This window comes from Aricia agestis, chromosome 1 (genome assembly GCF_905147365.1).
Source record: "Aricia agestis chromosome 1, ilAriAges1.1, whole genome shotgun sequence".
Taxonomy (NCBI): Eukaryota; Metazoa; Arthropoda; class Insecta; order Lepidoptera; family Lycaenidae; genus Aricia; species Aricia agestis.
Window position 1 is genome coordinate 13,577,175 of NC_056406.1, and position 26,753 is coordinate 13,603,927.

Here is a 26,753-nt window from a genome sequence, read left to right on the forward strand (position 1 = left end):
AGTGAATACGTGGCCCTTATTTTGAGACTTAAGTTGAGTTGCCGAGCCTTGATTTAGAGGAAGAAAAATGGCTGCTATAGTTAGTCCTTATATAACTTTTTATAGTAATTTTTGACTATCAAATTGATTGCAGACTAGTTTTGTAGGTGCTTCCAAAATATCTGCCAACTATAAAATATTAATAAGTTAGCTAAAATGAGCAAAGCGGGACAAATAAAGAAAAAGTCCATGCTCTGCATGTTTTTTATTTCCATAGAAATTCCACATCGATAAGAGATATATTTGAGTACTCACATCAATATTATCCCTACCTTTGTAATGAAACATTACTACAAAATATGTCATTATGTAGACAATTAGACATACACTGATACTTCGCAGCGAATATAATAATAAATCTTACAGTACACAATCAAGTACTTGTAGGTGTTTGACACGTATTAATAATATTATATTTATAGTACCTATGCTAACTGAAGGCTCAACTTACACAAGGGTAGAGTCGCGGCGCGCCGTGCTTCTATGTTTTTTCTCAAAAGCATAATCATCTCTATTGTTCTATTATTTATCTTAGGACCTGTTATGAAAATATGAAGCGTCGATGAGCGAATGCACGAGTTCCATATTTTCATAGCAGAAATTCGTACTTAAATAATCCTAGTGTAAGTTGAGCCTAACGGTTATATACTTTCTGAAAATATTTTAACATTTACGACACTTTTCCTAAATAAACATCAACTTAATGTTACATTATTTAAAACACAGAGTTACTACAAAATGAATAATTGATTTGCTCATATCATAATAATACCTAATATAAAAATAATTTTTCCATATTAACAAGTAAGTAACTAAAATAGTAGATTGCAGAATGCAGGTCATACAATTAACTCGTAAATAAATGCATTGCTTTTACGTTTTTTTGAGCGTTCTTACGTCTTATGCTATGTATAAATAAAACAGACGAAAATATTACAATCATACAATCTTATAATTTATATTACCACATTGGTATAAAAATACAAAAGGAATAAAAAATCTTCATGTCGTCATAAATGCAGTTGTTATGAAAAAAATTTTTAGAAGCTTTGGCTATCCGTGAACAAGAAATATTAATATAATTTCGAGCCAATTTATTTGTAAAGAAAATGTAAAAATATTCTGTATCAAAATGTTAATATATAAAACGACCAAGTATATCGTATTTTATAACATTTACTGATACTACGTTACATAAATCTCGTATAAACTAGTAACTTAGTTTATTGGGCTGTCCGGACTGCCAATTATAATCGCGTGATTTTTTTTCTCACTTCTGTAACTCATTGAATCTTATGAGAGTATCCGCACTTGCGATAAAGATATGAAACACACGGAAAATAATTCGCGAGAATAGAAATCGAGCGATTAAAATTCGCAGTGCAGACAGTCCCTTAAGGGGGCGACCAACCCAAAATTGTCGATTTTATAATTCATATGTATATTTGAAAATAAGCCCGGAATTGTTTCATTTTCTAAATATAGATACTACATTATATTTCTAAGAATTTAATCTGAGAGAAAACACTATATTTTAAATTTTTCTCGGAAAAAAATCACAAAAATGCATCTAATTTTCACTAAATTTTATTGAGACACTGACCTGGCGGATTTTTTAAATGTTGTATATTTATCGAGTTATTCATTAAGAAAAAAACTAACTTGGCGACAATTCCGAGACAAGACGGGCGTGAGTTTGAAGAGAGAAGGACGATGTTTGATTTTTTGCGTTAGTCGCCTTCTTAATGTTTTGGGCTTTGGCATTATCGTATCGTGTTTACTGATCTTTGTCGTCGGGCTCGGGGAGGCAGTCGGAGAACACGATCTTGGGTGCCGGGGTTCGCTTCCGCTCCGACGATCGTGACGACGACGTGCGACGTTTCTTCTGTTGAACACCCATTCATTTTTTAAATAATATTTATATTACTGCAACGAGACTAAAATATATGCCTACTTGCTTTTGCATTGCCTTTATTGTTAGTCGTTGGTCGAAATATAACACTTTTCATTTATTAAATGGAGAGAGAGAGACAACATTTTGATTCCATAATTAACTTCTACTAGTGCAAAACCTCATTTTTTTTGACAGGTTGTGGCAATCAACAATTATTTTATTTCTATAAACTGTATCTACATCAGGGGATAACTAAAAATTGCTTTAAGTCTAAACTCTAAAGCCATTACTGAATGTAGTAGGAAGTATGTAGTAGTTAGTACCTTAGTTTCAGAAACGGCTGACTTCCTCCTAGAGTGGGCGCTCGCAGACCGCTTTCTTTTCTCCTCTTTCTGACTGCTTTCACCACTGACGGCGCTCTTTCGCCTTCGCACAGTGGAGGTGGAAGTCTCGCTGATCCTCTTCAGTGAGGGTTTCTTCACGTGGGTTTGTCTGGCCGCGTTCTCCTTTATGATCTGATCGGCTCGAAGTCGCAATATCTTAGCCGCTTCCTTGTGGTATTGGAGAGCAGCGTTGAGATCGTTACGAGAGAGGGCGAACAGACTTGAGTAACCTCTGGATCTACAAATAATAAAAACATCAGCATTTGTTATTGATGTGGTCAGTTACGAATTGACACTAGATCGATGGCTTTGCTTCGAAAGGTGCTCAAAATACCAAATTTTTAAGCAAACACGATAATGCGTATGCTCTCTAAGTCAAAAACTAACCTGACAGTAGCAGTACGACGCCGTAGCCCAGGAAGTCCCAAGAGACTGATCTCACCGAACACAGAACCCTCGCGCAGCCGAGCCAGGACTTCGCTTTCATCGGCAGACATCACCTAAACGAAAAAAAGTGTTAATTCCCTTTACGTAGTATAATATTATGCACTATTCATTGTTTCTATCTCTTACTATTACTTCCTTCAGTTTGCTAGACTCGAGTGAGATAGAGAATGAGAATATACACGTGCACCACTTAACATATTACCAGATTCGACTGCATCGAATCCGAGTAGTCACAGAACATTGCACCTTATGTCTTGAGTGTCAGAGGTTATACTCACGTAGCACTCGCCGGTTTTAACGATGTACATCTGGTGGCCGACGTCGCCGCGGCGCACGACGACGTCGCCGGGCAGGTACGACACCGGCCGCAGCTGCAGCACCAGGTCCCGCAGCAGTGAGTCCGAGCAGTCGCGGAAAAGTTGCACCTGGCGCATGGACAAACAAACCGTTGTTTGTATATCGATCTAAAAGTCTTCAATAGTAGATCACTTCATATTCAGATAGTTAGGAAGTTCTTGAATGTTGTAACATAATAATAGTCTTTATAGCAATTCATTTTGGAATATGTATTCCCTCCTGAGTTTGGTAACAAAGTTTTCGATCATGAACTTGCAAATGTCACTCACCTTACTCAGAATTTTTATGTGGACTTCTAGAGCTACGTCTCGTTTCATATTGTAAGGTAGAGAATTAAGTATTTTCGATTCGTCTGAAAATAAAGGAGAGGCAAAAATGCAGATTTGTAATATTTACAAGTAGACTTCAAGCTTCAAGAGGTATAGGCATAAAATAATGAAAGTTGCTCCGTGATCTAAAAAGCGATAGGGAATGACGGCTATCTAAGTTTTGTTAGTAGGACCAAATTAGATTTGCTCATTTTACTGCATAATATTATAATAATTTATTTATTAATAATAACATTATATGATTACTGGTAAAGGAAATTAGAAGTGGTTAATTAGCACTAGTGAAAACTGTTGTTACCGAAGCATCTCTGTTGGCTCCAGGTGTAGGAGAACCAGCAAGTGATACGGCGCTGCAGCGAGGCCGGCATGTTCAGGCCGCTGAGGTACTGACGACATCCGTCTACTGTCTTTCGATATTCCGTCTGCAAAATGATACACTTGAAAATTTCCATAACGAAAATATAAAACTGTTATTCAGTTTTAATTCACGCTCAAGACTGAGAAGAGAAGACGTACTCTAGCTCTGGTGGCCGTTGCGATTATGTCTCTTATTTGGCCGATAAGTAAAGCAAACACGAATACTCCCATCAACCAAGCTGCTGTCATAAATAGATACTCAATCGTGTTTTCTGGCTTTGGATTTTTACCTGCAACAAAATATCCACGTAGAAATTAAAACTATTACAGGGCCAGCTAAGAATGTATAGTTTGGAAAGATTGAATTGAACATACCAATCGACGTAGCAGTCTTTGTAGCGAAATAGAAGCAACGAAGATAAGCATTTCCTTGATTATCGTACACCCAGCTGTTGGAGGCCAGACCGATGTGCTTGCTCATGGCGTAGTATGCGCACGCATTCAAATGAATCAGATAGAAAATGTAGAACAAAGTCTTTCCAATTCGGACCTAAAAGGGTATTTTTAATTATCGCTTATAACAACTGTAGATAATGCGGTCAAAATATGGTAGATCTACGTTGATGCCAAATGTCAGTGTTGCAGCTGAGTTTATAGATATTTTGGTTTTTAACTGTACTGTAAGTTAATCTAGTCCAATAGAATAAACACTGAAATATAAAAGTTATAATACGTACTTCAAGGTATCCACTTAGTAAATACTTACCACGTAAGGAGAAGCGAGAACCCGATCCATAGCTTGATGAAATTCCCAAAACGTTTGTAACTTGAACATTCTTGGGAAACGTAGAATCACCATTTGTGTGCCGAAATAAAAGTATAATAAATCCAATGGTAAGAGGGATAGCAGATCAAACTGAAATAAAAGCAGGATACAATCATTAATTTTATCAATATAGTCACAAACTCTGAACAATTCGACGGTGACGATTAAGGAAGGTCAAATTTTTGAAAAAGGCAATATGTGTTATTAAAAAAATTGGTAAAGATAGTAACATTCGTTATGACAGGGTGAGGAAATAATGGCTCAAAATAATTTTAATTCACCTTGAACTGAAGCTTCTTCCTGTAATTATCTCTGGTTAGAGTTGGATCGTCAACCCAAAACCCTTCATGAAGGAACATCAGCCGCGGCTTCACAAAGAATACATCCAGTAAGTAGACGACGTCGCAAATGTAGTCCGCCACCATCCACATCGGCGTATTCTCCGGTGTCTGATACGGGAATGTAGCTCTTAGGGCAATGCACCAAGCGTTGTAGCTGTAGCAGAATGTCACCAAAAGAAGCCATGTGATGTATCCACGACCTAAAATATAATATTATTTTTACTTTACTGAACATAATAAAAAGGTAGCGGTGTACTTATAATATTGATCCATTAATGATGGTGGTAATTGCCATAAAATTCTTAATGGCACACCCTGCAGGGTGCTCTATTCTTCCAATCTACCAATTAATTATTGTTCGAGAACTAAGCAAGGGGACCAGACTGACGTGATGAGAATATTATTTTACTTAACAAATAGGATATACGACTGACTGCTTACAGGTTTTTAAATATTATGCCTATCACCAAGTACATTAAATTGTATAAAATAACATTTTATTTTTATTTGAGTGCTAAAAAGTTATTACAACGAATTTTGATACTCGTATTGACTGTAGCAAAGCTTGTAACGTTAGCGTTTACTGAATTAATCATAGACATAAAACGAGATTTGAATATAGTAAGGTTTCACTAATTTATATTGTCGTTTTCGTGGCTTGGTGACTATAAGAAAAACTATTTTGGTAATACGGAAAATTAATGCTCTTACTAAAACTTATCCGCGTTTACAAACAGTAAACGCTTATAGATACATTTATAGAGCTACTTCTGTGTATTTCTATAATTAAGTAGTTATAATTTATTATTAGCTCGTCTGTCAAACGCCCCAAATGGGCGTCTTACTCTAAGGCTGGTATAAATAGTCAGTATTTAAGATGCGACCCGGTCTCAAGACGCGGTTCGGCTCTGTGATTGGTCCAAATTTTGACAGCCAATCAATCACAGAGTCTGAACCGTGTCTTGAGAATGCATCTTGAGTACTGACTATTTATACCGGCCTAAGACTATTCAGAAGTATTTTCGAAAATGGTTTCACAGTTTGTGACAGATGAAAGGTTATAAGTAAGTGGCTTTTGGTTAGTAGTGACCTAGCCGAATTAACAACGATAGTATATCAAATGGTATAAAGTTTTAAGCTTAGGCCAAACCTACGCGACCAGGCGACTGCGAAGCGGAGCGTCAAGTTATCAAATGTGTATTTTGTATACAAAAAACACATTTGACAATTTGACGCTCCGCTTCGCAGACGCCTGGTCGCGTAGGTTTTGCCTAAGCTTTAAGATGAAGCGCAAGAATATAAGGCGCAACAGCTTTTGCTACACTCTCCACGCGGGCTTTATCCGCCACTTCTGGTCAGCTGGGCACATAAAAAATTACATACCCTGAGGGTCGATCGGCATAAAGGGGTCGCATAGCGGCAGTAACTTTATGAACCCCTTACACTTCTTGTTGCGAGACGGCGAGGATGGCACGGGGCTTTGCGGCGTCTCTACCTGCTGCACCACATTTTGTACTCCCTTAGAGGTGTCTCTAAATAAAAAAAAATGTGTTAATGTCTATGTCCTGTAATTTTTTCTATGGAGATTTTCCCTTTAAAACATTAATTAGGCACCTTCATAGAAATTTTCAATTTTTATTTTCTTACTTTTAACTTTTTAAGCATCTAAGAATGAAATTGTTATCAAAACGTACTTTTTGATAGGGCTATCTCCTGATTTTAGCTTCTTAATTTCTTTCAGTTCAGTATTGGATTCCTTTATTTCTCTGTTCTGATGTTTCTTTGGTGTGGCGAATGTTAGGAGTTTCACTTTATGGATTGGTATGATAGAGCTGAAAACAAATAAAATTTTGCTAATAATTGTGCTTGTAACATATTTTGTTACTTTATAGTAGATTATACGTACTATGTTGTTGTATGTAGATTGGAGAACTATTGTACTAACGAGTACTTAGTACATTACAACTAACCATAATATTAATTAACCATACCTCTCTTTTTTGCGTTGAGCATCGTCTTTGATGTGTGTTTTTGATTCGATATTTGAATTTGTCTTGGTCAGTCTGCAAAGAAAGAAAATTACAGCAAAACCGTTCCAAATTAAATTCTTTTTACAAAATATGAAGTTCCAAAACTACAAGGATCCTTTTTTTATGAAAAAAAAAAATATTTTAATTACTCGGCATGATTGGGAGTGGTGACAGGAGTACACCAGGAGCCGTAGGGAGGGCCCGTGCGCACGGTGCATCCCGGCTTGTTCGCGGTCGGATACACAGTATGCTGGAACAAAATCCATAATAATATTATAAATGCGAAAGTGTGTCGGTCTGTCTGTTACCTCTTCACGGCCAAACCGCTGAACCGATTTTGGTGTTTGGACTAAGCCCAAAAAAAGCGTAGTCGATTAAAATAATTTATGTACAGCAAAGTAGACCATAAATAGTAGATTGTAAATATACAATCCATTTTATTCAAAACCGTAACCGAAACCGATAATTAAAAAAGTAATTCTGAGATACACAGTACTTCCTTAACTAAACTAAACCGTGAACTATTCTACGAAAGACTAGGCGGTATGGTCGAAAGACTATAGCCTGCGCCTTGGGCGCAAAAAAAAAACCGTGAACTAAACGTTACTTTCTTTGTTTTTGTGTTCTTTCATGTGAAAGGAATGTTGGCACTAGACATTTATAATTTAAATGGCTTCACTCTACATCCACTTTCGGTTGTAAATTGTTCGGAAACATACCACTACGGAATCACCTTGATTTCTGCTGCGCACTGTAAAACTCTGATACAAATCGTCACCAGCAGTATTTTCAATATGACCTGTAAACTTTCAAAGGCGGGCAACGCACTTGCAGCTCTTCTAATGCTGCAAGTGCGAGTATCCAAGGGCGACAGTAGTTGCTTTCCATCCGGTGACCTGTTTGCTCGTTTGACCCATTATTTTATAAAAAAACGATCATATAACCGAGTAGATTATCATCTACTAATCCTAAATAAATTAAGAAATTTAAAAAAAAAAACCCCGTCAAACAACTTTAAAAGTAATGAAATACTGACTGACTTTAAGTTTAAATAATTCCTAAGTGTAAAGTGATATTTTAGTCTATAATTGTTGTCAACAGTGTCTTTTGCATCTTGTATCGCCATGCCACTGATTGTCTCGATACTATAATGTTTTGTGAAATCAAACATCTACATTAGCGGTCCCCCAACACACCTTGACAACAATTATGGACTAAAATATCACTTTACACTTAGGAATTATTCCAACTTAAACTCAGTAAAATATATTATTTCATTACTTTTAAAGTTGTTTGACGGGGGTTTTTTTAAATTTCTTAATTTAATTTTATTTCATGCTTTTTAAACTTGTGTTGGTTATAGTGCAAAATAATTCCTATCAACAGGATCATATTATATCCCAATGAATACCATCTAGGAATGTCATTTTTGATGAGGCCGTCACGCGTCAATATGAGTTCAAACATGAAACCTCCACTTTGGGTTCATCATCATTGAGCTCGGCTCCTATAGAATCCAGGTGATGCTGCAGCAGCAGCAGCATGCAAAAATTTATTGGTTATCTACGTCTTACTAGTTGTCGCAATTCAAATGAGCCCAAACACGAAACCGTTGCTCTAAGTTGGTGAGGAGTTGGGTATCCTATTGATTACCAGGTGATGCTGCAGCACCAGGTCAACTTTCCATTCATGTGTAAATATTCATAAATGTCACGAACTAGAATGCAATAAATCCCACCAAAAGACTGCAAATTGCTAATAGGCCCTCCACGAACAAGATGAACCGCGATTTTTCAGCACGGAGCAGGCTGATGATGATGAACTATAGCTAAGAACACTCTCAATGAAGTCAGCTTTCAAACAAAAAAAACTAGATCAAAATCGGTCCATCCGTTTGGATGCTACGATGCCACAGAAAGACAGCCAGACAGACAGACAGACAGACAGACAGACAGACAGACCGACAGACAGACACATCAAACTTATAATACCCCTCTTTTTGTCGGGGGTTAAAAACAGTAAGTACATAATAATCAGATTATTTTCTATACCAAACTACCATTCTATACTGTCAGATACCTATAAAAAGTGATAAATAATAATTACTTAAATATGAAATCCACGAATATCCACGAATATGATAATACAAACAATATATAAAAATGTGTTTCCTACGTAGCACGTAATAATCTGCACCCTATCGTTTGTAGCATCGCGTCGCGTCGTCCTATCTTAGATTCCTATAAGAAAAGTCAATTAGTTACGATCGTTTTTTAAACACTCGGTGACTGTTTAATCCAGAATGGACATTATATTTGGGATACATTTTTGGTATGTAGATACTTTGAGTCCTGAGAAAATGTACGGTTCCTCCGCGTTAAACGAATTTTGGCACAACGGAGTTGCGGGTGTCATCTAGTGTTACATAGTTATTATTCTTTACCGACTGTGCCAAAAAGACAAGTAATGGGTTTGACGCGCTATTTCCTACGTCGTAGTACCTAAACTGTTCGTTCCAATGCGGTGGTAATCACGATATGCACTATAGATTCGTATGACTTGTGGTTAGTGGTGACTTTTTTTCTTGTTCAAATATGCTAACTACAATTATAATTTTTCCTATCGTTTGTTCTCATGATTATTATTTTTTGTTAACAATTCTGATAGCAACTTAATTTGAATAAACTCAAGTCACCCAAGCTCACATAACTTGTAAGGTGGGATTTCACCAAACACACATAAAACTTAGTTTTATAAAACTTAGTTCCCATTGAACGCGTTCCTGCTGCGACGTAAATCTCGTTTTGTTTCGATTGGATTTCACAAACTTCTTTTGATCGCGATTATTAAATCTAAGTTTACGTGACGTCACGCGATTATTTTACATGTTTTCATCATTTTAAAGCCTTTTCACGTTAATTTAACCACAAAATAGCAAGAAACAATACATAAACTAACAAACGCATGTGTCAAAACTGTCATCTTGACATTTCTTTTGTCTATGTTTTTCGTTCCGCCATGACAGGGCTTGAACGGGTTTTATGACGTTAAACTTCGGACTTTGGGCGTTCAAAAGATAAAACTCGGATTTGCTGTGAACGCGTTTAGTTTATGCTGGTGAAATGCATTTCGATGCTATAATCGCGTTTATACGTTTTGAACCGGTTCAGAGTGCTTTGAACGCGTTCCATTTCTTTGGTGAAATCGCCCCTAAGTTGTAACACTCCTTATTTGTTATAGAAGCTCTTTATCAATCATAATTTTTTATTAATTTTTATTTTTATTTAACATTTATTGTACACAAGAAACTTATTCTAACACAATTGACATGGAAAGACGACACAAAAGAACTGCTTATTTCTACAGAAATTTCTTACAGCAGCCCTACGGAGAGAAAATACGATATAAGAAAATGGACAGAGCGTGCACAATCACACACAAAAAAAAAAGTCTTTTAGATCTACTTACATACTAAAAAATAATAACTAATAATAAAACATATAACCAAAATAAATAATATTCTATCTGTATATTCTTTGCTTTTTATAAGCCGCACGAAAACATAAGGAGCGGTCATCGTTTATGAATTAACGACACTATAAAACGGAACATAAAGCGTCTTGGTGCTCGTTTCAATCTCTATAATAGGACTTAGGAGCTATATTTAAATACTGTCCATTCTGGCTGCAAACGCTCGTGCTATTGTTCGGCTGTTAATTTTCCTGGCGATTCACCACGACTTTGGCCGTTCAATATATAATCTATTAGTTGCGTAACCTATGTGGTTATTGTGGGTTTTGATACACCTGGAAGTGTTCGGAATATGACATAATCACTTTAAAAACCCTCATAACCTTAAACAAAACTTGGTTGACTTTGGTATCCTAAAACGGAACCCTTACCAGCGGATTTTTTGTATGTTGGTAGGTTAATAGTTATATAATTTAAGAGTAACATTGTCCTACAAATAAAACAATTTATATTTTGGGACCATCAAATCAAAGTATGAAATCTTTTCTATCTCTGTTAGCTACCACTTTCAAGATTTTTCGCAGATAAAAATGTTGTTTGTCTTATCAATCAAAATTAAGCTACTCACAAAAAATTTGCTTGATAGTATCAAAAAAATTGTTCTAGAGCTCTTTGACCATGTTGTTCATCTGTCAGTCTGCTCATCTTTCTTCTGTGGATAGGCTGTAATACGTGAGACAGTGCAGTTATGGTTGCGTGCGTTTGACTCACCTTTGACCATTTAAATTTTTATCAATCACGCATTACTTTTATGAGAATTGCTAAATGTTAAATGTTAATGTTGTGAGGCGGGGTGGTAAATTCTTTGTCTGTAATTTTTAACCGACTTTTAATAGAAGGAGGTTTTATATTCGACTGTATTTTTTAAATTCTAACGAGATTTAATTATATTGTTATTTGGGATCCCAAGAAATGTTTATAAGCTAGGTAACCTGCTTAGTTATTCCGTCCACAGTCGACGGAGGTTAATGGGCCGGCCTCGCCACTCACCGACTACCTGCATTACTCAATATCTTGCTAAGTGATTTGAATATTCAATAAGCCGCGAAATCTTATATTTAATAGCTCATCTATGGCCTTTCCTTTAGCGTACTAGTTGAAACTTGAACTACAAAAATTGTTTGTAAGATAATTAAAAAAACGCAAAATCTAACGGCGTAGCACAGTAGAGCGAAATAGAGTAGGGGAACTAGAGTAAATATGCATAGAGTGAAAAAACATAAAAATAATAAAAAAAATATGTTTTCGAAAATCAGTTATTTTTTAAATTCATATCCCATCTTAAATGATTCTGTACTTTGTTTTCTAAACAGTAGAGTTTAAAAAAATCAACTAAAAAAGGAATTGAATATTACTCTATGTAATTATGCTGAAATATAGTACGTACTTTTTAATACGCCGAAACCGCCAGCTATGCCCATTATCAATTACTTACTGCAAAATAAGGGTGCGTTCCAATTTTCATTAACTAATTGTTATTTACTTAATATCGACGATGAAACACTTGGGTAGCCATCAAAATAGGATAATATGATGAAAAACTGAGGAGTACTTTATTTTAATTCGAGAAACTTTTTATGGAACCTCAATCTAATAATATATTCCCACTAATTAGCCGCTGGGATATAGTAATGTTAAGGGTGCCCAAGGAATATTATGTTTAATCTGTCTTGAAACTCGCAACGAATCTAATCGAAAACAAAATAGAAATTAGAGTAGAATTAAGTATTATTGCTCAATTACTTTGTTATCTTTAAATCATCACGTTCTAGATTTAGAACACGATAAAACTTCTCTTAATGTATTAGTGGTAAATGGTACTGAGATATCGCTAAAGCTACCGCTAAAGCCTAAAATAAGCGTTATGTAATTTATATGTTTTTATAACGTTCCATGTAAGCTACCTAATTTAATAATCATACTTTTTACCAACATCAGACTAATTGAAATAATTAAATACTTTAATTATTTCAATTAGTCTATTTATTGTATTTTAAAATTTTATAGGTCGAATCCTTATTATAATATTGAGCACTGCTCTGTCTTTCGAAAAAAGAAAATAAAATGTGAAAATTTGCTAAACCTTCTTTTGTTTTTTTAGCCACCTAAAGAATGAAGACCATCGACATACACTCAAATATATTGGATCAAGGATCGCACTCAAATCACAATAACATGGATTCAACATAGTGACCAACAAGACGTATCAATTCGCGATAGAGTTGTCTTTAGCTCTTAGAATTTAAATAAGTATATAAATTATAAATTGAAAGTTGTAAAGTATAATATTGTAAAGATGATGAGTGATGAATGATGAGTCACAAATACAATAATTGTTTTTTGTTGATTTTAGTAGTTTAACTATATAGGATTAACGAGCAAAAAATTAAGCTTATTTTTTGTGTAATTAGCCCATAATAATCTAATATAACTATCAAGCTTAGCACCAAATTGCTATTTGTGAGTTCTTTACGTTTTTCGAAAATAGAAAGATAATTTGGTACTGGAATCCATAAACTCTGAGGTGATTTACACATGCACTATATTTTATTGTGCAACATAATATGCAGTTATTGTTATTATTAAGTAATAATAATTTATTATTATATTTTAATCTTCTTTATGACGTTTTCTAAGTATTTTAAATTATAACATAATATAAGTGTGAACAATGAACATAGCTCAGAACTCTACATCTCTATTTCTTAAAAGTCAAAATTATAATAATAAAATTATTTAAACGTCACTTAATATCATAAAGAAGTATCTATAGGTACTTCTTTATAATATTAAGTGACGTTTAAATAATCGTTATTATTGTATCGTTAATATTGTATCTATAGATACAATAATAACGAGAAGTAAACTGACTTTGTTTGAATACAACTTGTGTGAGTGGAAGGAAAGTTATGACTGAAAAACCGCTAACACCTTACATCACGAAAATTTTGAAACTTAGAAAAATGAAACATTACTTACTACGTCAACTTTAATTTCCATTGGATATGAAACACAAAACTATTTTATTTTAAGACGGCGCGGCGCGCTATTTGGAAGCATTTTTCGAACGCGCGTGCTTAGTCTTCAAGAGGCAAGCCGACTGGCCAGTAAGAAAAACTTAAGGGTAAGTAATTGTTTTATGTGTAGCTACTGTGTGTAGCTTGAGCTATTAATATATAATTGTGTAGCTTTGTTTTTATTGTTTTCTAAGAACTGTTCGGGTTTAGTGGCGTGGCGGAAATTAAGAAATAAATCTTATAGTCTGTATTTAAGTGCGGAGCTCGAGACTCAAGAGATAAAGTATAAATAGACTAACAGAATAAAGTAGTTATTATGGTTTAATTTTAATTGAAGGCGCGTTTGTCTTTTTCTATTAAAACTACTCCCAACTATAATTTCGTGATTAAATGACTTAACTAAATGAAGGTCCATAGTATTTACATTTTATAGGAAGTACACGTACTTTATAGGCAAGCTTATATAAGCTTCCCTATGGATATTGAGTTAGAGTGGCAAAATATCTAAGTACTTACCTATTTAAAAAACATAGTTTAAATATATACCTTTAAGGTATTAAGTCAGAAATCCGTCCGTTAAAATGACTGCTGATTGGTTTCGTCTTTTTAAAATGGAAAAACCAGGAAATGAGCAGACACACAACCTAATGGTAAGCCATGATAGCTGCCGCTCATGAACACTCGTAACTGACTCAGGAGCTACGAATACGAGTACAGTTTTTAGATAATTTTAAATCAGTTTAAAAAATTTAATTATAATAATATTATACACGGCAAGACACCCAATTATTGGCACTTTTAAAGTTGTAGTACGGGGGCTCCGTTTTAGGGTACAGTAGTCATCCAAGTTCTGTTGATTACTGAACCCTATAACGGAACCCTAAAGAGCTGATTTTTTGTATATTCATAGGTTAATAGTTATTTAATTTAAGAGTAACATTGTCCTACAAATAGAACAATCCATATTTTAGGGTCAAAGTATGAAATCCTTTCTATTTCTGTTAGCTACTTCCCACTTTCAAGATTTTTCGCAGATAAAAATGTTGTTCGTCTTATCAAAATGAAGCTACTCACAAAATATTAGCTTGATAGTAATAAAAAAAAGTTCTAGGGCTCCCGTACTAATAATATTACGCAATAATTATTATTGTGCGGTGTTAATATTAGGATGACTGTCAATGACGGGGTATTTTACCATCTCAGACCAAATAAAAAGTCTTGTTATTGGATCTGAGTTTGCCATACAGAAGATAGGCACAAAAAAGTAATGATATTTCATTAACTCATATTAGTTCAGCTATAGGACAGCTAACATTTTAATTTAAAAAAAGGTTTCGTAAGAATAAAACAAGTGCGAAATAAAATGCTTAAAAACGGTTTACTTACTTTTCTCCGTAGCTTCACCTTTCCAAGCGCCATTTCCATAAATAAGATATTAAACCTTGAGCTTTGAGCAAATTTTGTTTATTTTAGAAATTAAAATACTTTTAAGACAAATTTTAGATACTTACTTATAAAAAATTAATCCAAAATTTAAAAAAAAACATTGCCCAAACAATCACTTTTTTAAAACGCGTTTAATTGCGTTAAATTCGTTTATAATTTCAGACACTAATTGGAGGTAAAAGTGTGTTATTCTTATTTTTATTATACTACGACAAATCCGCACTAGAAGATGATCTAATCGTATACTTTTATTGCCTTTATGTAGATTCCTTACGATTTTGAAACAAGAAAATTATTTTGTTATTATAAATTACATTGATTGCAATAAATATAGGATTTGCAATTATCAATTATTTTGTAATTTTAGCAAGATTTTCTGCTTATTGCGCGCGCATTTGCGCATGGCATGTCAGACCCTCGGCCGAGCCAGTCCTTCTCATTGAGCATCATGTTCCCCGATATTTTCGCCATGTTATCCTTGTTTTAGTTAAAAAAAAATAGTACGTAGTATAGGATTTAGGAAATAGAAGCGCGCATTTGTACGGTATGAAATATTAACACTCCTATAACTGAGTGCTGACTGAACCATATCAGACGATATTCTTATGGTCGTATGCACAGAAATAGATCAAGATATATATGTGTGGTCGTATGCCATCTTTCCTTCGATATTTCTCTAAATCGAAGACCGGTTTTTACTAGCGAAAACAGTTTGAAAGAACACTAATTTAATTTTATTTATATTTAATTAATACTTACTAATTTTATTTTATTTCATTGCACAATGTTTACAATTTGAGTGATTTATAAACAATGTGTAAATAAAATGGAGTTGAAAATTTCATACCTAACACGTCATTTTATTAAATTAAGGTTATCAAAATGACCTGCTCTAGTAAATTGTATGAATGGGTAATGAGTATCGTTATAATTAGTAATCTATACTTAACGAGAACATAATATTTAACATTGACTTGATAGGTAGGTACATTGTAAGAAACCTTTAAAGATTACTTCAATTAATTTTTAAATTAACATTATAATTTACTTGGTAATACGTGGTATAGGACTGCTGTCATCTAGTACGTTTAAAAGAAATCAGTTTTTTTAACTTACTTCATTGGACTTAGTTCTCGGTAACTTCTTCATACATACATAAAATCATCTAATTAATGTAATATACTAATAATGGCACGTTTAGAGATCAAATAGTTCAGATGATAGCGTATTTCGTCATCAGGGGACACACGATACTCATGATCTTAACGACCCTGTAGTTACTGCGAGTCAGTGTGTAGTTAGTGGGCAGCAGTGCCAACATGTATAGAATTTGTGTGACTTTAATTTTAGTCTCATATTTATATGGGTAAGTACGAAAATTTACTTTAAATATTAGGTGCTCATACTGTGATGTATAGGTTCGAGTAGGTATAATAATAATTAATTATGAATAAAAGACCTACAAAATTCAATCGATCATTTTATTGATATTACAGAGCTCAATCCAAGGTGATATTAAAATTTAATGATTTAGAAGATGTTGCATCAAATTTAATTAATCATGTCTCAGTAGACACAAAAATGCACGTGGAATTACCGACTTACAAACCAGAAACAAAAGAAGCAGATAAAGTTGCTGATTCGAAAGATGACGAGCCCAGTGTAGTTAAAGCGGCCGTGGAAGTGGTCCCCAAAACGAACGAAACGGTAGCAAACTGTGATGAACTCAGAAACATATCGGAGAATGTGATAAACTCTGAGGAAATTGAACTCTGTAAAGATAAGGTTAAGGTCGACAATGGTACAGCTTTAATTCTAACACCGCTCATAGAGGACGGTAAAATCGAGGAGGCGCGTTCGTCTTCTAGAGTGGACCCGGATCTCTTCCTCGGTTTCGAGAGCCACACGGGCTTTCTGACAGTGAACAAAACGTACGATTCAAATTTGTTCTTTTGGTATTTCCCCGTGCAAGACAAGCCCGTGAATGAGACGCCGTGGATAATTTGGTTGCAAGGCGGCCCGGGGGCTTCCAGCTTGGTGGGACTGTTCGATGAGATCGGACCTTTCAAGGTTGGACCGAATAATGTTTTGATAAGTAGGTATAACTTTGATTAAAATTATATTATTGTTATGATAATTGAATAGCACTAAACTCCACTTTGGATTTAACAAAAGCAACTTTTGTATTTGTGCAGTGATTTTCTTGTGTTTTTGATACATTTTTTTTATTTTTAAAGAAAACGAATTTACATGGCTGTGTAACCATTCTTTGGTGTTCATCGACAACCCCGTTGGAACGGGCTACAGTTTTACCAACCACGAAGATGGATACGTCAGTGATATGGCTACGGTAAGTAGGAGGCGGAAGGCCAAAATATACAGGTACCTTCGTTGAAACCTCTATAGCTAGAATAGTATAGAACTTTTCGATAAGATGACAAGAATTGTAATTCTCTGAACCTTGATTAACTTGACTTAACTTTAACTTAACTTTAAACTTGACGCACCGACCCATATTACCTTAGCTAAATTAAGATACCAACCTTCAGAAAAACAATTAGAACTTTTAGTTTATTTTTTATAGTACGCCGACCACTTGCACTCAGCAGTGCAACAGCTGCTTCAAGTTTTTCCAGAGTTACGAAATGCGCCGCTGTATATAGCTGGAGAGTCGTACGCCGGCAAATATGTCCCGGCTTTGGCGATGGAGATACACAAACACAATAATACTTCAGAATTACATGTTAATTTAAAGGTTAGTGAACTACTTTTATGGAAATTATGCATCACCAGCACACCGGCGCGACACTGCACGAAAGACGGCGAAAAGTGATAGTGCCAAACGCCAATCGTGCACTTTATAAACGCTTTAGGTACGTTAGAAGAGCGAAAAGCTAATACTAGGTACCTAACGTATAAATTTTCTATCCCAAAACGTATTTGTAGGTGTAGGTTAAAAATAAATAAGGACCTTTACCATACCATACCCATTGCTTAAACCTACAAAATTTGTAACATCCTATTAATATTATAAATGCGAAAGTCCGTTCGTTGGTTACCTTTTTACGTCCAAACCACTGAATAGATTTTGCTGAAATTTGGTATGGCGATACATACTTTGAGTCCCGGGAAAGTACATGAATTTTGGCGCAACGTAGTTGCGGATTTTTAGTAATATGTTTCGGAAAAGTTTTTAAGAAATAACGTGACACAAGATTTTTTATGTAATAGCTTTGTGATTCGTTTCAAGACTTTGCATTGAGTGTAGATGTATCCAAAAACTGAAAAAAGAGATTGGTCATTCCTAAACTTTTATACAATTACTAAAGAGCCATTGTTTTTCAATTATGCTTTAATTTTTTCCAGGGACTGATGCTTGGAAACGCGTATGTTGATCCCGAAATGATCGCGAGAATCTCCCGGTCGTTCTACTACTTCGGTCTATTAGACAAGGAACAGTTGGGCATAGTCGAACCGCTTCTGAGCAAATTCCGACAGGACATAGCGAATAATGACAGCATAGGCGCTAAGAACGTAAGTATTTTTAAATTCATACCCCCCAAATATTCAAAGTAGATTCAGAGTTTATATTAAAGAAGTTGTCCAATGTCCAGTCAGTTAAAAAAGTCCAGTTTTACAATTTTTGTCTTTGTCAGATATGCTAAAAAGGTGTCTGACACCCAAAACATCGTATTTTTAGCAGCTTACTACTCCGTCCGCTGTCTTTGTCTCTCATATTATGACGTTTTCAACTTGCCAGACAAAGACAAGCAGACCACAAGGTCTGCTTGTCTTTGTCAAAATATTTTCACAGTAACTACAAAGTTACTGTGTAAATATTTTTATTACTTAGGTTGGGTTGCACCAACTAACTTTAACTATAACTGTAACTTTAACTATAACTTTAACTACAATGCAAAATGTCAAATCTTTGGTTAAAGTTAAAAATGGACGCCATCAAGACGCTATAATTAACCATAACCATAGAGCTCGACAAGGTTTTAAATGCACTTGGCAAAAAAAGGAACTAACGCTGTCATCATACAAAAACGCCATTTTTGTCAGTTCTCCTTTACCAGCAGCGCCCCCGCCCACGTTCATTTATAACCTTTTTGGACCAGCTTTCATCTGTCAATTTCTCCGGTCAAAGTTAAGTAAATTTAAAGCTAGCCTTAACTATAACCATAATTTTAACTTTAACCACGCCTCTGGTGCAACCCAACCTCAGTGAAGAGGTATTAGTTATTAGACCATAATTATTAATTAGTATAACGCGAAATTTTAAGCAATGAAGCAACTTTAGTAATACTCAATCCTTTATAGAAATTAGACTTCCAAGAATATAGTAAAATGGGTATTTTATTTACTACATAGAACATTGCCCTATTAAATCGAATTAGCAAGATTTTTAAAGTCCACTAGGTACACTCTCTCCTCTTTCTAGTTTAGGGATAATGAATTGCGATATTTTTTCACAGTAAAAGGTAGCCTATGTGTTAATCCTCCGTATCAAATTTTATTAAAATCGTTCCAGCCTTTAGACGTGAAGAAGTAACAAACATTCAAACTCACAAACTTTCGCCTTTATAATATTAGAAGTGATTTCAGAAATGGAACAGCTTGATCGTCATTCTGCTGTTCATGACGAATCAAAGGCACGCCTACAATTTCCTCAAGGACGACTCAGAGATGGGTCACTTTATCCCGTTTTTTGACTCGTCTAATATTAAAAAGGCCATCCATGTCGGGGATATTAAATTCTCCTTCGTCAACGTAACGGTCAATGTTAAAATGTCTCCAGATTTCTTAAGCAGCTCCAAAGGATTAGTGGAGCAACTCTTAGAACATTACAGAGTTCTCGTGTATTGGTGAGTAACAACATACAACACTAATAAAGGTCCTTGTCCATTAGACTAGTCTATACATCTATACTCTATACATCTATACATATAAATAAAATTGGAGTGTCTGTTTGTAATATTAAAAGAACGGCTTTTACTAGATGCATATGAATGTATTATATAGGATACATACACCGAAATAACATTTTTTACAATTTTTGTCTGTATGTCTGTCTGTTTGTTCCGGCTAATCTCTGAAATAGCTGGAGCGATTTTGATGAGACTTTTTTGGCACATAGCTGATGTAGTAAGGAATAACTTAGGCTACTTTTTAACCGACTTCCGAAAAGGAGGAGAATATTTTTTCACTTTTTTATATTTGTTTACGCACAACTCAGCCATTTGTGGACCGATTTCCAAATTTATTTTGTGGTTGTATGAAATGTAGACCGAATTTGTTAACATTATCACAAAAGTGGTGATCTGATGATGCAATCCAGGAGAAATTGACGGGACTCCTTATATGGAAACATATCGTGATTTTACGTATTTCTGAAGGATTTTAAGCTTAAACTACCAAAAATATTTACTTCAAATACGTTCTTTATTTAGTTTTTAGTATTTGTTGCTATAGCGGCAATAGAAAAACGTAATTTATGCCAACTATCTAGCTAGCGCGGTTCCTGAGATACAGCCTGGATACGGACAGACAGACAGGCTTCAAACTCTTTGTATAAGTTCCCATTTTTACTATTTGGGTAAGGAACCTTAAAAAGGGGAAAATTTCTCTCTTTTTCGTTATCTTTGTAATCAACTAATCACATTTCGCTGACGCGGACGAAGTTGCGGGCAACAGCTAGTATATAATATATTATTTGTAAATCCATGTCTGTCATGTGAAGTTTGACGTTTCCAATATTCCAGACAAAAACAAGCAGACCTTATTTATATACTTATGTTAGTAAGTGCGTTTGAGAATACATAGGTACCTAAATCAAAAGTCCGCAAAATTATTATTACTGAGTAATTTTTAGGGTTGATTGACCTTACGTATAGCTTTAAAAATGTTAATGTACTTATAATTACAACCTAATTATTTCCGGTCATTATTACCTTATTTATTTTCTTCCACATGAAGCGTAGCATTTTTTATTTTTAGTGGACAGCTTGACCTGATGATTCCCTGTGTTTCCATCTTGGATCAAAATCGAACTTGGAAATGGAATGGTACCAAAGAATTTTTAGAAGCAAGAAGATATCCTTACATATACAATAAGAGACTTGCCGGGTAAGAACTAAGAACCCTCTGAAGTCCGAATATTGATGGTAAAATTTCCACAAGCTTGCTATTATATGCTTTGTAGAAATTTTACCATCAAAATTTATTATGTGCCAAAGTTCTCAATATGATAGGAGCTCTTCCTTCTCAGGCCTCAGCTGCCTTAATTTTTACTAAACCTAGTAAAAATTAAGCCAGCTGAGATGGCAGAGCTCCTTTCATATTGGTGAGTAGATTGTAGTCTTATTAACTCACAAGTTATGTTAACCAGCAGACAGCTCTGTGTCGTTTGTGAGTTGTCCTACACAACAGAAAAGTTTGTGGTCGCGCAAACTAAGGTTTTTCACCACATTGTTTTCCTTCTACCTTTTTACGTCCTAGTATTGAAAGCTTGTAAACCTCCTATAGCTTAAATTGTAAGTTTTAAAATTTGCCTTTGTACTAGGATGGACGCCTAACGCGTGGTTGAACAACGTATTTTCGTGCGTACCTACTACCTACCTACATTAATTCAGGCGCTCAGAAATGTTTACTCATGTCGATTGTCGACTGCAGTTCGTCGTTATCTATTAATTATTATCATTTTGTACTAATCTACAATATTTTATTTCAGATACCACAAAACCGGCGGTCAATTAACAGAGGTGGTGGTGCGTGGTGCGGGCCACATGGTGCCTGTTGACACTCCCGAGCCTGTCCAGACGATGGTCGCCAGGTGGACGTACGATAAGCCTCTAAGTAAACATTTTGGAGCATACGAAGGCTCCTATATAGAAGACTACATAAAGAATCACACGAATGTATACTTGTAAATAAATATAATATTTTTAAACGTGGAAATTATTAAGTTGACTTACGAATAATAAAAATTATTATTCGTAGAAGTTGAGTAATCAGCGTGTTTCTCAATTATAATAGTATTTTAAGTTTTAAAAAGATAAAACCGACTTCAAAATTATACGTAATTGAGAATTAAAATTCCCTCTCTCAAAAACTACTGAACCGATTTTGATAAAACTTGCAGTATTCCCTAAGTTGAACAATACCTTTTTTGTTACACGGGGAAATGCTTTGCGCATCCCCGGCAGATTGGGGCAACGGCCGGGGTATGTGGGACTCTCCGAGGAACTACCCACTAAAACCCCATGGTGCTCCACTCCCCGCTTAATAGGCATAGTTACGGGCACGATCAACCAACCGCAACTCTACCAACGGTTGTCCGCGTCTCGCAGACTCATCAAAACATGCAGGCTTTTATAGGTCGTCCCACGGGGTGGCCTAGAAAAGCTCACACGGAGGACGCGATGTGCAGGAGCACCATGCGCATCGCGGCTCTCTCTGGGACTCGGTGCAATGGGCGGCGGTGTCCCCACACTGCCACCCCGAGTATCCCGTTCCCGGCTAAGGCAAGGCTTTGTGGCCACTTCGTGGTGCACGTCTTCTCCTCGGTCGTCTCAAGGGGTCGAGCGCCTCCCGTTCTCTCCTACGCTCAGCCTCCTCCTTTGCAGTGATGACATCCTGGGCAAAGTCATTCATCGCCTGCCACGCAATCTCGCTGCTCAGCATTGCCCGGATTATTGCTGGCAGGGAGAGGTAATGGCCGCCGTAAGGGCCAATCGTTGTTCCGTCCAGGATAGACAGGTCGACAATGTGTGCTCGGCAGTGTCCATCTCGTCAAGGCAGTGCAGTGGTGACACCTTGTGTCACTCTCTCTCCTCACGATCTGGAACAAGTACCGACCGAAACACCTAAAGCAGCCGTGCCCGGTCAGCATCTGTGTCAGATGGAAGGAGAACGCGATTGCTTCTATCAGGGCGACGCTTACCAGCGGTTTCTGCAAACGCTCCGCCCAAAGGTCTAACGACCTCTCCTAGTACAAGAAAAAAAAGATTACTTAAATGGGACTTGTGGTTCCGGAGATATGCGAATACAATCATAAAAATATACATACATACATACATACGTACCGCCCATGACTATTAACAATGTCGAATGTGCAAAATCGACAATTTTTTTTTTTTATTTCATAAAACATGTCCTTGTGACCAAGTCTATCATAGCTGAAAAGAAAAAATCTATATTATGCATAGTTTCTGAAATAAGTACCTACATTAAAAATGTCGTATATTACTAAGATAGTCCGCTTTCAATGTCGGATAGTCACTACCTACGTTGTTAACGGGACGCGGGGGCGAGTGAGAGCGCTCGATGTGCCACTTACGACTATGTTAACGGTGGGAATGGACCTTGCGCTGTCACTTGTTTTTTTTTTGCAACCTTAGTTATATTATTTTTAATTTTAATGCCTACAAGATCAGCACAGCTAATCAAACTAAGTACTCAACGAAATTAAGAAAAATATAGCAATAGGGAAAAAATGCTGATGGAAATATTATGATCGAAGTCGATCGAAGATGCTAGTGCGGAAAATGGTATTTTCTATTCTTTATTATATTTTTTAAAGATTTTGAACAGTATATCTTATGTTTTATTGCTTTAGATTTGATTATAAGATATAACACTTACCTTCATTAACATTGTAACGTAGGTCATTTAAAATTGTCGGATGTGCCTCATCCAACGTTCTTAACCGGATTTTTCAAATGTGTAAAATGTCGGTTGTACCACATACGACATTTTTAATCGGTTTTATAAATGGTTAAATTGTCGGTAGTACCACTTCCGACATTGTTATGGGGATTTATAAATCGGCAAAATGTCGGTAGTATTACATCATAATCATTTCACTTATTTTTCCAATTGTGTTAATGTCACTTGGAGTTTGTTTCATATCTATCGTTGCTTACCAACTTTAAACAATTTTCAGAAGGCTCCAAAAAAGGTTATTTTTGTGTGAAAATTAAGTTTCATACATACATGTCTCTGAGTGCAGCTGCTATACTTTAGGGAAGTTTAATTTAAATTTAATGATGCTTATCAGACATCAGTGGGAAACAACTCTCAAAATGTCTTATATCCGGCTGCGGCAGTGAAAAACGAAATCCCTATAGTTATCCAGAAGAAAATAGGTAGACCTTCAGAACTGAATACCTGGTGAAGTAACCGCAACCGAAACTCCATAATAGTTGGTCGTTCTCATCTCCTAATTCCTATAGGGACAGCAAAACTTTCAGCTTTTATAAAATGACGAAAGTCTGGCTGTCGCTGGTTAGTGGTTCTTTGGTTATTTTGACAACATATTAAAAAAATGAGGTTGACAATGACAGCTGACTGCTGACATTGACAGTTGATATGTGAGGAAGAAAAACTCACAAAGGAGCCATTAATAAAAAAGAAGAAGAAAGTTTGTTTTGATTTTATTTTATTTATTCTTATTATTATTATAGCTATTTTTATTAAATTGTCCTAAGAATCCTTTCTGTAAAAATATAAGAATTTTTTTCGTTATATATAATTATTATTCTTTAATAAAAATAATGAATATATTATAAAACCGGCATTATAGTTACAAATTAAAGTTTTACAGTAATTATGGCTTCAATCCTGATTACTTTGCTGAAGTAAGTAAAATATTAATGTGATAATCTATATAGCTATCATTTAAGATTATATCGTTGATATAAATAAATAATAATACATTAGTACCTACATAAAAATAATATTACAAAACAACTACCAAAATAAGTACAAAATACAAACACCTTATTATCTTAATTAATTAAATAATATTTTAATGAGACACAAATATTTTTTGTACAATCTATCCAACTTTAAATGTTAAGTTAAACATTGACTTAATTTAATTATTTAGTTTCAGCATTATTATGACAATGACACTGGCTTCAGAAAGTATACCTGAATTATATTTAACACCAATGATCAAAAGCAATACAACAAATGAAATAAGAAATGTTTCTAAAGTGAAATCAGACATTTTTCATATTGAGAGCTATACAGGATATTTGACAGTGAACAAAATTTTTAACTCCAATTTATTCTTTTGGTACATTCCTGTCCCTGGTAAGGATGTACTTAAGACACCATGGATTATATGGCTGCAAGGTGGGCCCGGTGCTTCCAGCATGTTTGGATTATTCAAAGAGGTTGGACCATTTAGATACAAAAACAATGCTATAGAAAGTAAGTTACTTGCCTTATCAATATGTTATGTTAAGTACTGACATACGGTTTTGCTCGATAGTTTTACTCCAAATCGAGCAATAACCACCGTGTGGACCGCAAAACTGACAGCTTGAAGGCTCGCTTCGAGCCGGCTCCGATGGAATTAAATATGTCACATATGTCATTTCTTCGACTGGAGGAAAACTATTGAGCAAAACCGTATGTGAGTACTTAGCATTATGTATGGTTTCAATCTCACATTAAAATTTCTTAAAAGTTAAACCTGTAAAATTCTTGCTTGATTATTTTCTGAACCAATAAGAGTCATCATGTATAGCATAAATCAAATCTAATTACAATAACAACAAACTAACTAAACGTAAACTAATCATTTTATTTTATTTTACTCTTAAGTCTTAATATACTAATATAATATGTAATTCTTTTTCAGTCAGAGATACATCTTGGTGTAAAAAATATTCCATGGTATTCATTGATAATCCAGTTGGAGCTGGTTTTAGTTTTACTGATTCTGATGATGGATATCCAGAACTCATCGAAACAGTATGTTGCGATCTTTGTAATACATCAAGTTTATTGAGCCTGTAGAAATCACACATAAAGCCATTATAAATATTAATTTCATACTGTTCATAGCTTTTGTTATCAAAGGTTTAGTTTAAATCATGGTTAACCAAAAACTCTTATTGATAAGTTTTGTTAATAATTACTTTTGAGTTATTTTGAATTACATTTGTTTGTAGTACCAATAATTAAAAAAACATTTTTTAGTATTCAGAGCATCTGTACATAGCAGTGAAACAGCTTGTCCAACTTTATCCTGAACTTGGCAAGACTCCTTTGTATATAGCTGGGGAATCATATGCAGGGAGATATGTTCCAGGCTTAGCAATGAAAATATTAGATGAACAGCACAATGGAGAAAAATTAGTAGATTTAGAGGTACATGCTGTTGTTTTTGACATTTTATTACTTAGTAACACAAAGATTTTGTCTTTGTCTGTCAATTTTTCTCTAACATATTAGACAGGGACAACACATTTTATAACACCTGTATACCTGTGTATATGTCGCAGGGAAAAGAAGATATCAGGTATATCCCGAAATCCCTAGGGATATCACGAAATCGCGGTAGATACCGAATATTCTTGTTTCTTACGTCTTCTTACTAAACAAATCTAGTGATATGTCATTTCACTAAACTAAATCTAGTGAAATGTCAGAAAAGCGGATACCGCCGAATAAAAATCGAGCTACGCATTTCTCTCGCTAGCTCTAATACCCTATCACTATCTTATGGGGGCAACTAACCCTAAATTGACGATTTTATAATTCATTTTTTTACTTGAAAATAAGCTCCGAATTGTTTCATTTTGTAGACATAGATACTGCATTATATTTCCGAGAATCAGACCTAGCAAAAACACGATATCTAATTTTCACGAATTTTTCATATATTGCCATTACCGTGCATTAAACTAAGTTAATATTTTAAGACATTGTATAAAATTCTATCATTGAGGAACTGACCT

At 35.0% G+C, this 26,753-nt stretch overlaps 2 protein-coding genes across 2 annotated transcripts in view; one reads left to right on the plus strand and one right to left on the minus strand.

Moving 5' to 3' along the window:
* Positions 1–1,123: 1,123 nt before the first annotated feature.
* Positions 1,124–15,002, minus strand: LOC121740350 (cyclic nucleotide-gated cation channel beta-3). The gene is made up of 16 exons (XM_042133025.1): positions 14,938–15,002; positions 7,153–7,253; positions 6,965–7,036; positions 6,668–6,805; positions 6,357–6,505; positions 4,914–5,173; positions 4,573–4,722; positions 4,182–4,356; positions 3,966–4,096; positions 3,748–3,871; positions 3,390–3,472; positions 3,042–3,188; positions 2,704–2,816; positions 2,257–2,554; positions 1,793–1,924; positions 1,124–1,437 (listed from the first exon to the last, which is right to left on the minus strand). The coding sequence occupies exons 1-15, from the start codon at positions 14,974–14,976 to the stop codon at positions 1,817–1,819; spliced, it is 2,088 nt and encodes a 695-aa protein (XP_041988959.1). The 5' UTR covers positions 14,977–15,002; the 3' UTR covers positions 1,124–1,437; positions 1,793–1,816.
* A 1,251-nt stretch (positions 15,003–16,253) lies between these two features.
* Positions 16,254–26,753, plus strand: part of LOC121731840 — a 29,444-nt gene continuing 18,944 nt past the window's right edge. Inside the window, exons 1-11 of the mRNA XM_042121507.1 lie at positions 16,254–16,363; positions 16,494–17,092; positions 17,235–17,347; positions 17,582–17,752; positions 18,364–18,531; positions 19,606–19,865; positions 20,998–21,126; positions 21,731–21,925; positions 24,890–25,218; positions 25,652–25,764; positions 25,993–26,163. Of these exons, the coding sequence (XP_041977441.1) occupies positions 16,317–16,363; positions 16,494–17,092; positions 17,235–17,347; positions 17,582–17,752; positions 18,364–18,531; positions 19,606–19,865; positions 20,998–21,126; positions 21,731–21,925; positions 24,890–25,218; positions 25,652–25,764; positions 25,993–26,163 (2,295 nt within the window). The 5' untranslated portion in view covers positions 16,254–16,316. The remainder of the gene's footprint in view (positions 16,364–16,493; positions 17,093–17,234; positions 17,348–17,581; positions 17,753–18,363; positions 18,532–19,605; positions 19,866–20,997; positions 21,127–21,730; positions 21,926–24,889; positions 25,219–25,651; positions 25,765–25,992; positions 26,164–26,753) is intronic.

Bases quoted from the DNA above. Each gene is read 5' to 3' on its own strand.
- LOC121740350 (XM_042133025.1), bottom strand. From the start codon at position 14,976: ATGGAAATGGCGCTTGGAAAGGTGAAGCTACGGAGAAAA. The intron at 6,806-6,964 runs GTATGGTTAATT...ATTTGTTTTCAG, and splicing joins GCTCAACGCAAAAAAGAGAG to CTCTATCATACCAATCCATA. The intron at 5,174-6,356 runs GTATGTAATTTT...ATTATATTTTAG, and splicing joins TATGCCGATCGACCCTCAGG to GTCGTGGATACATCACATGG.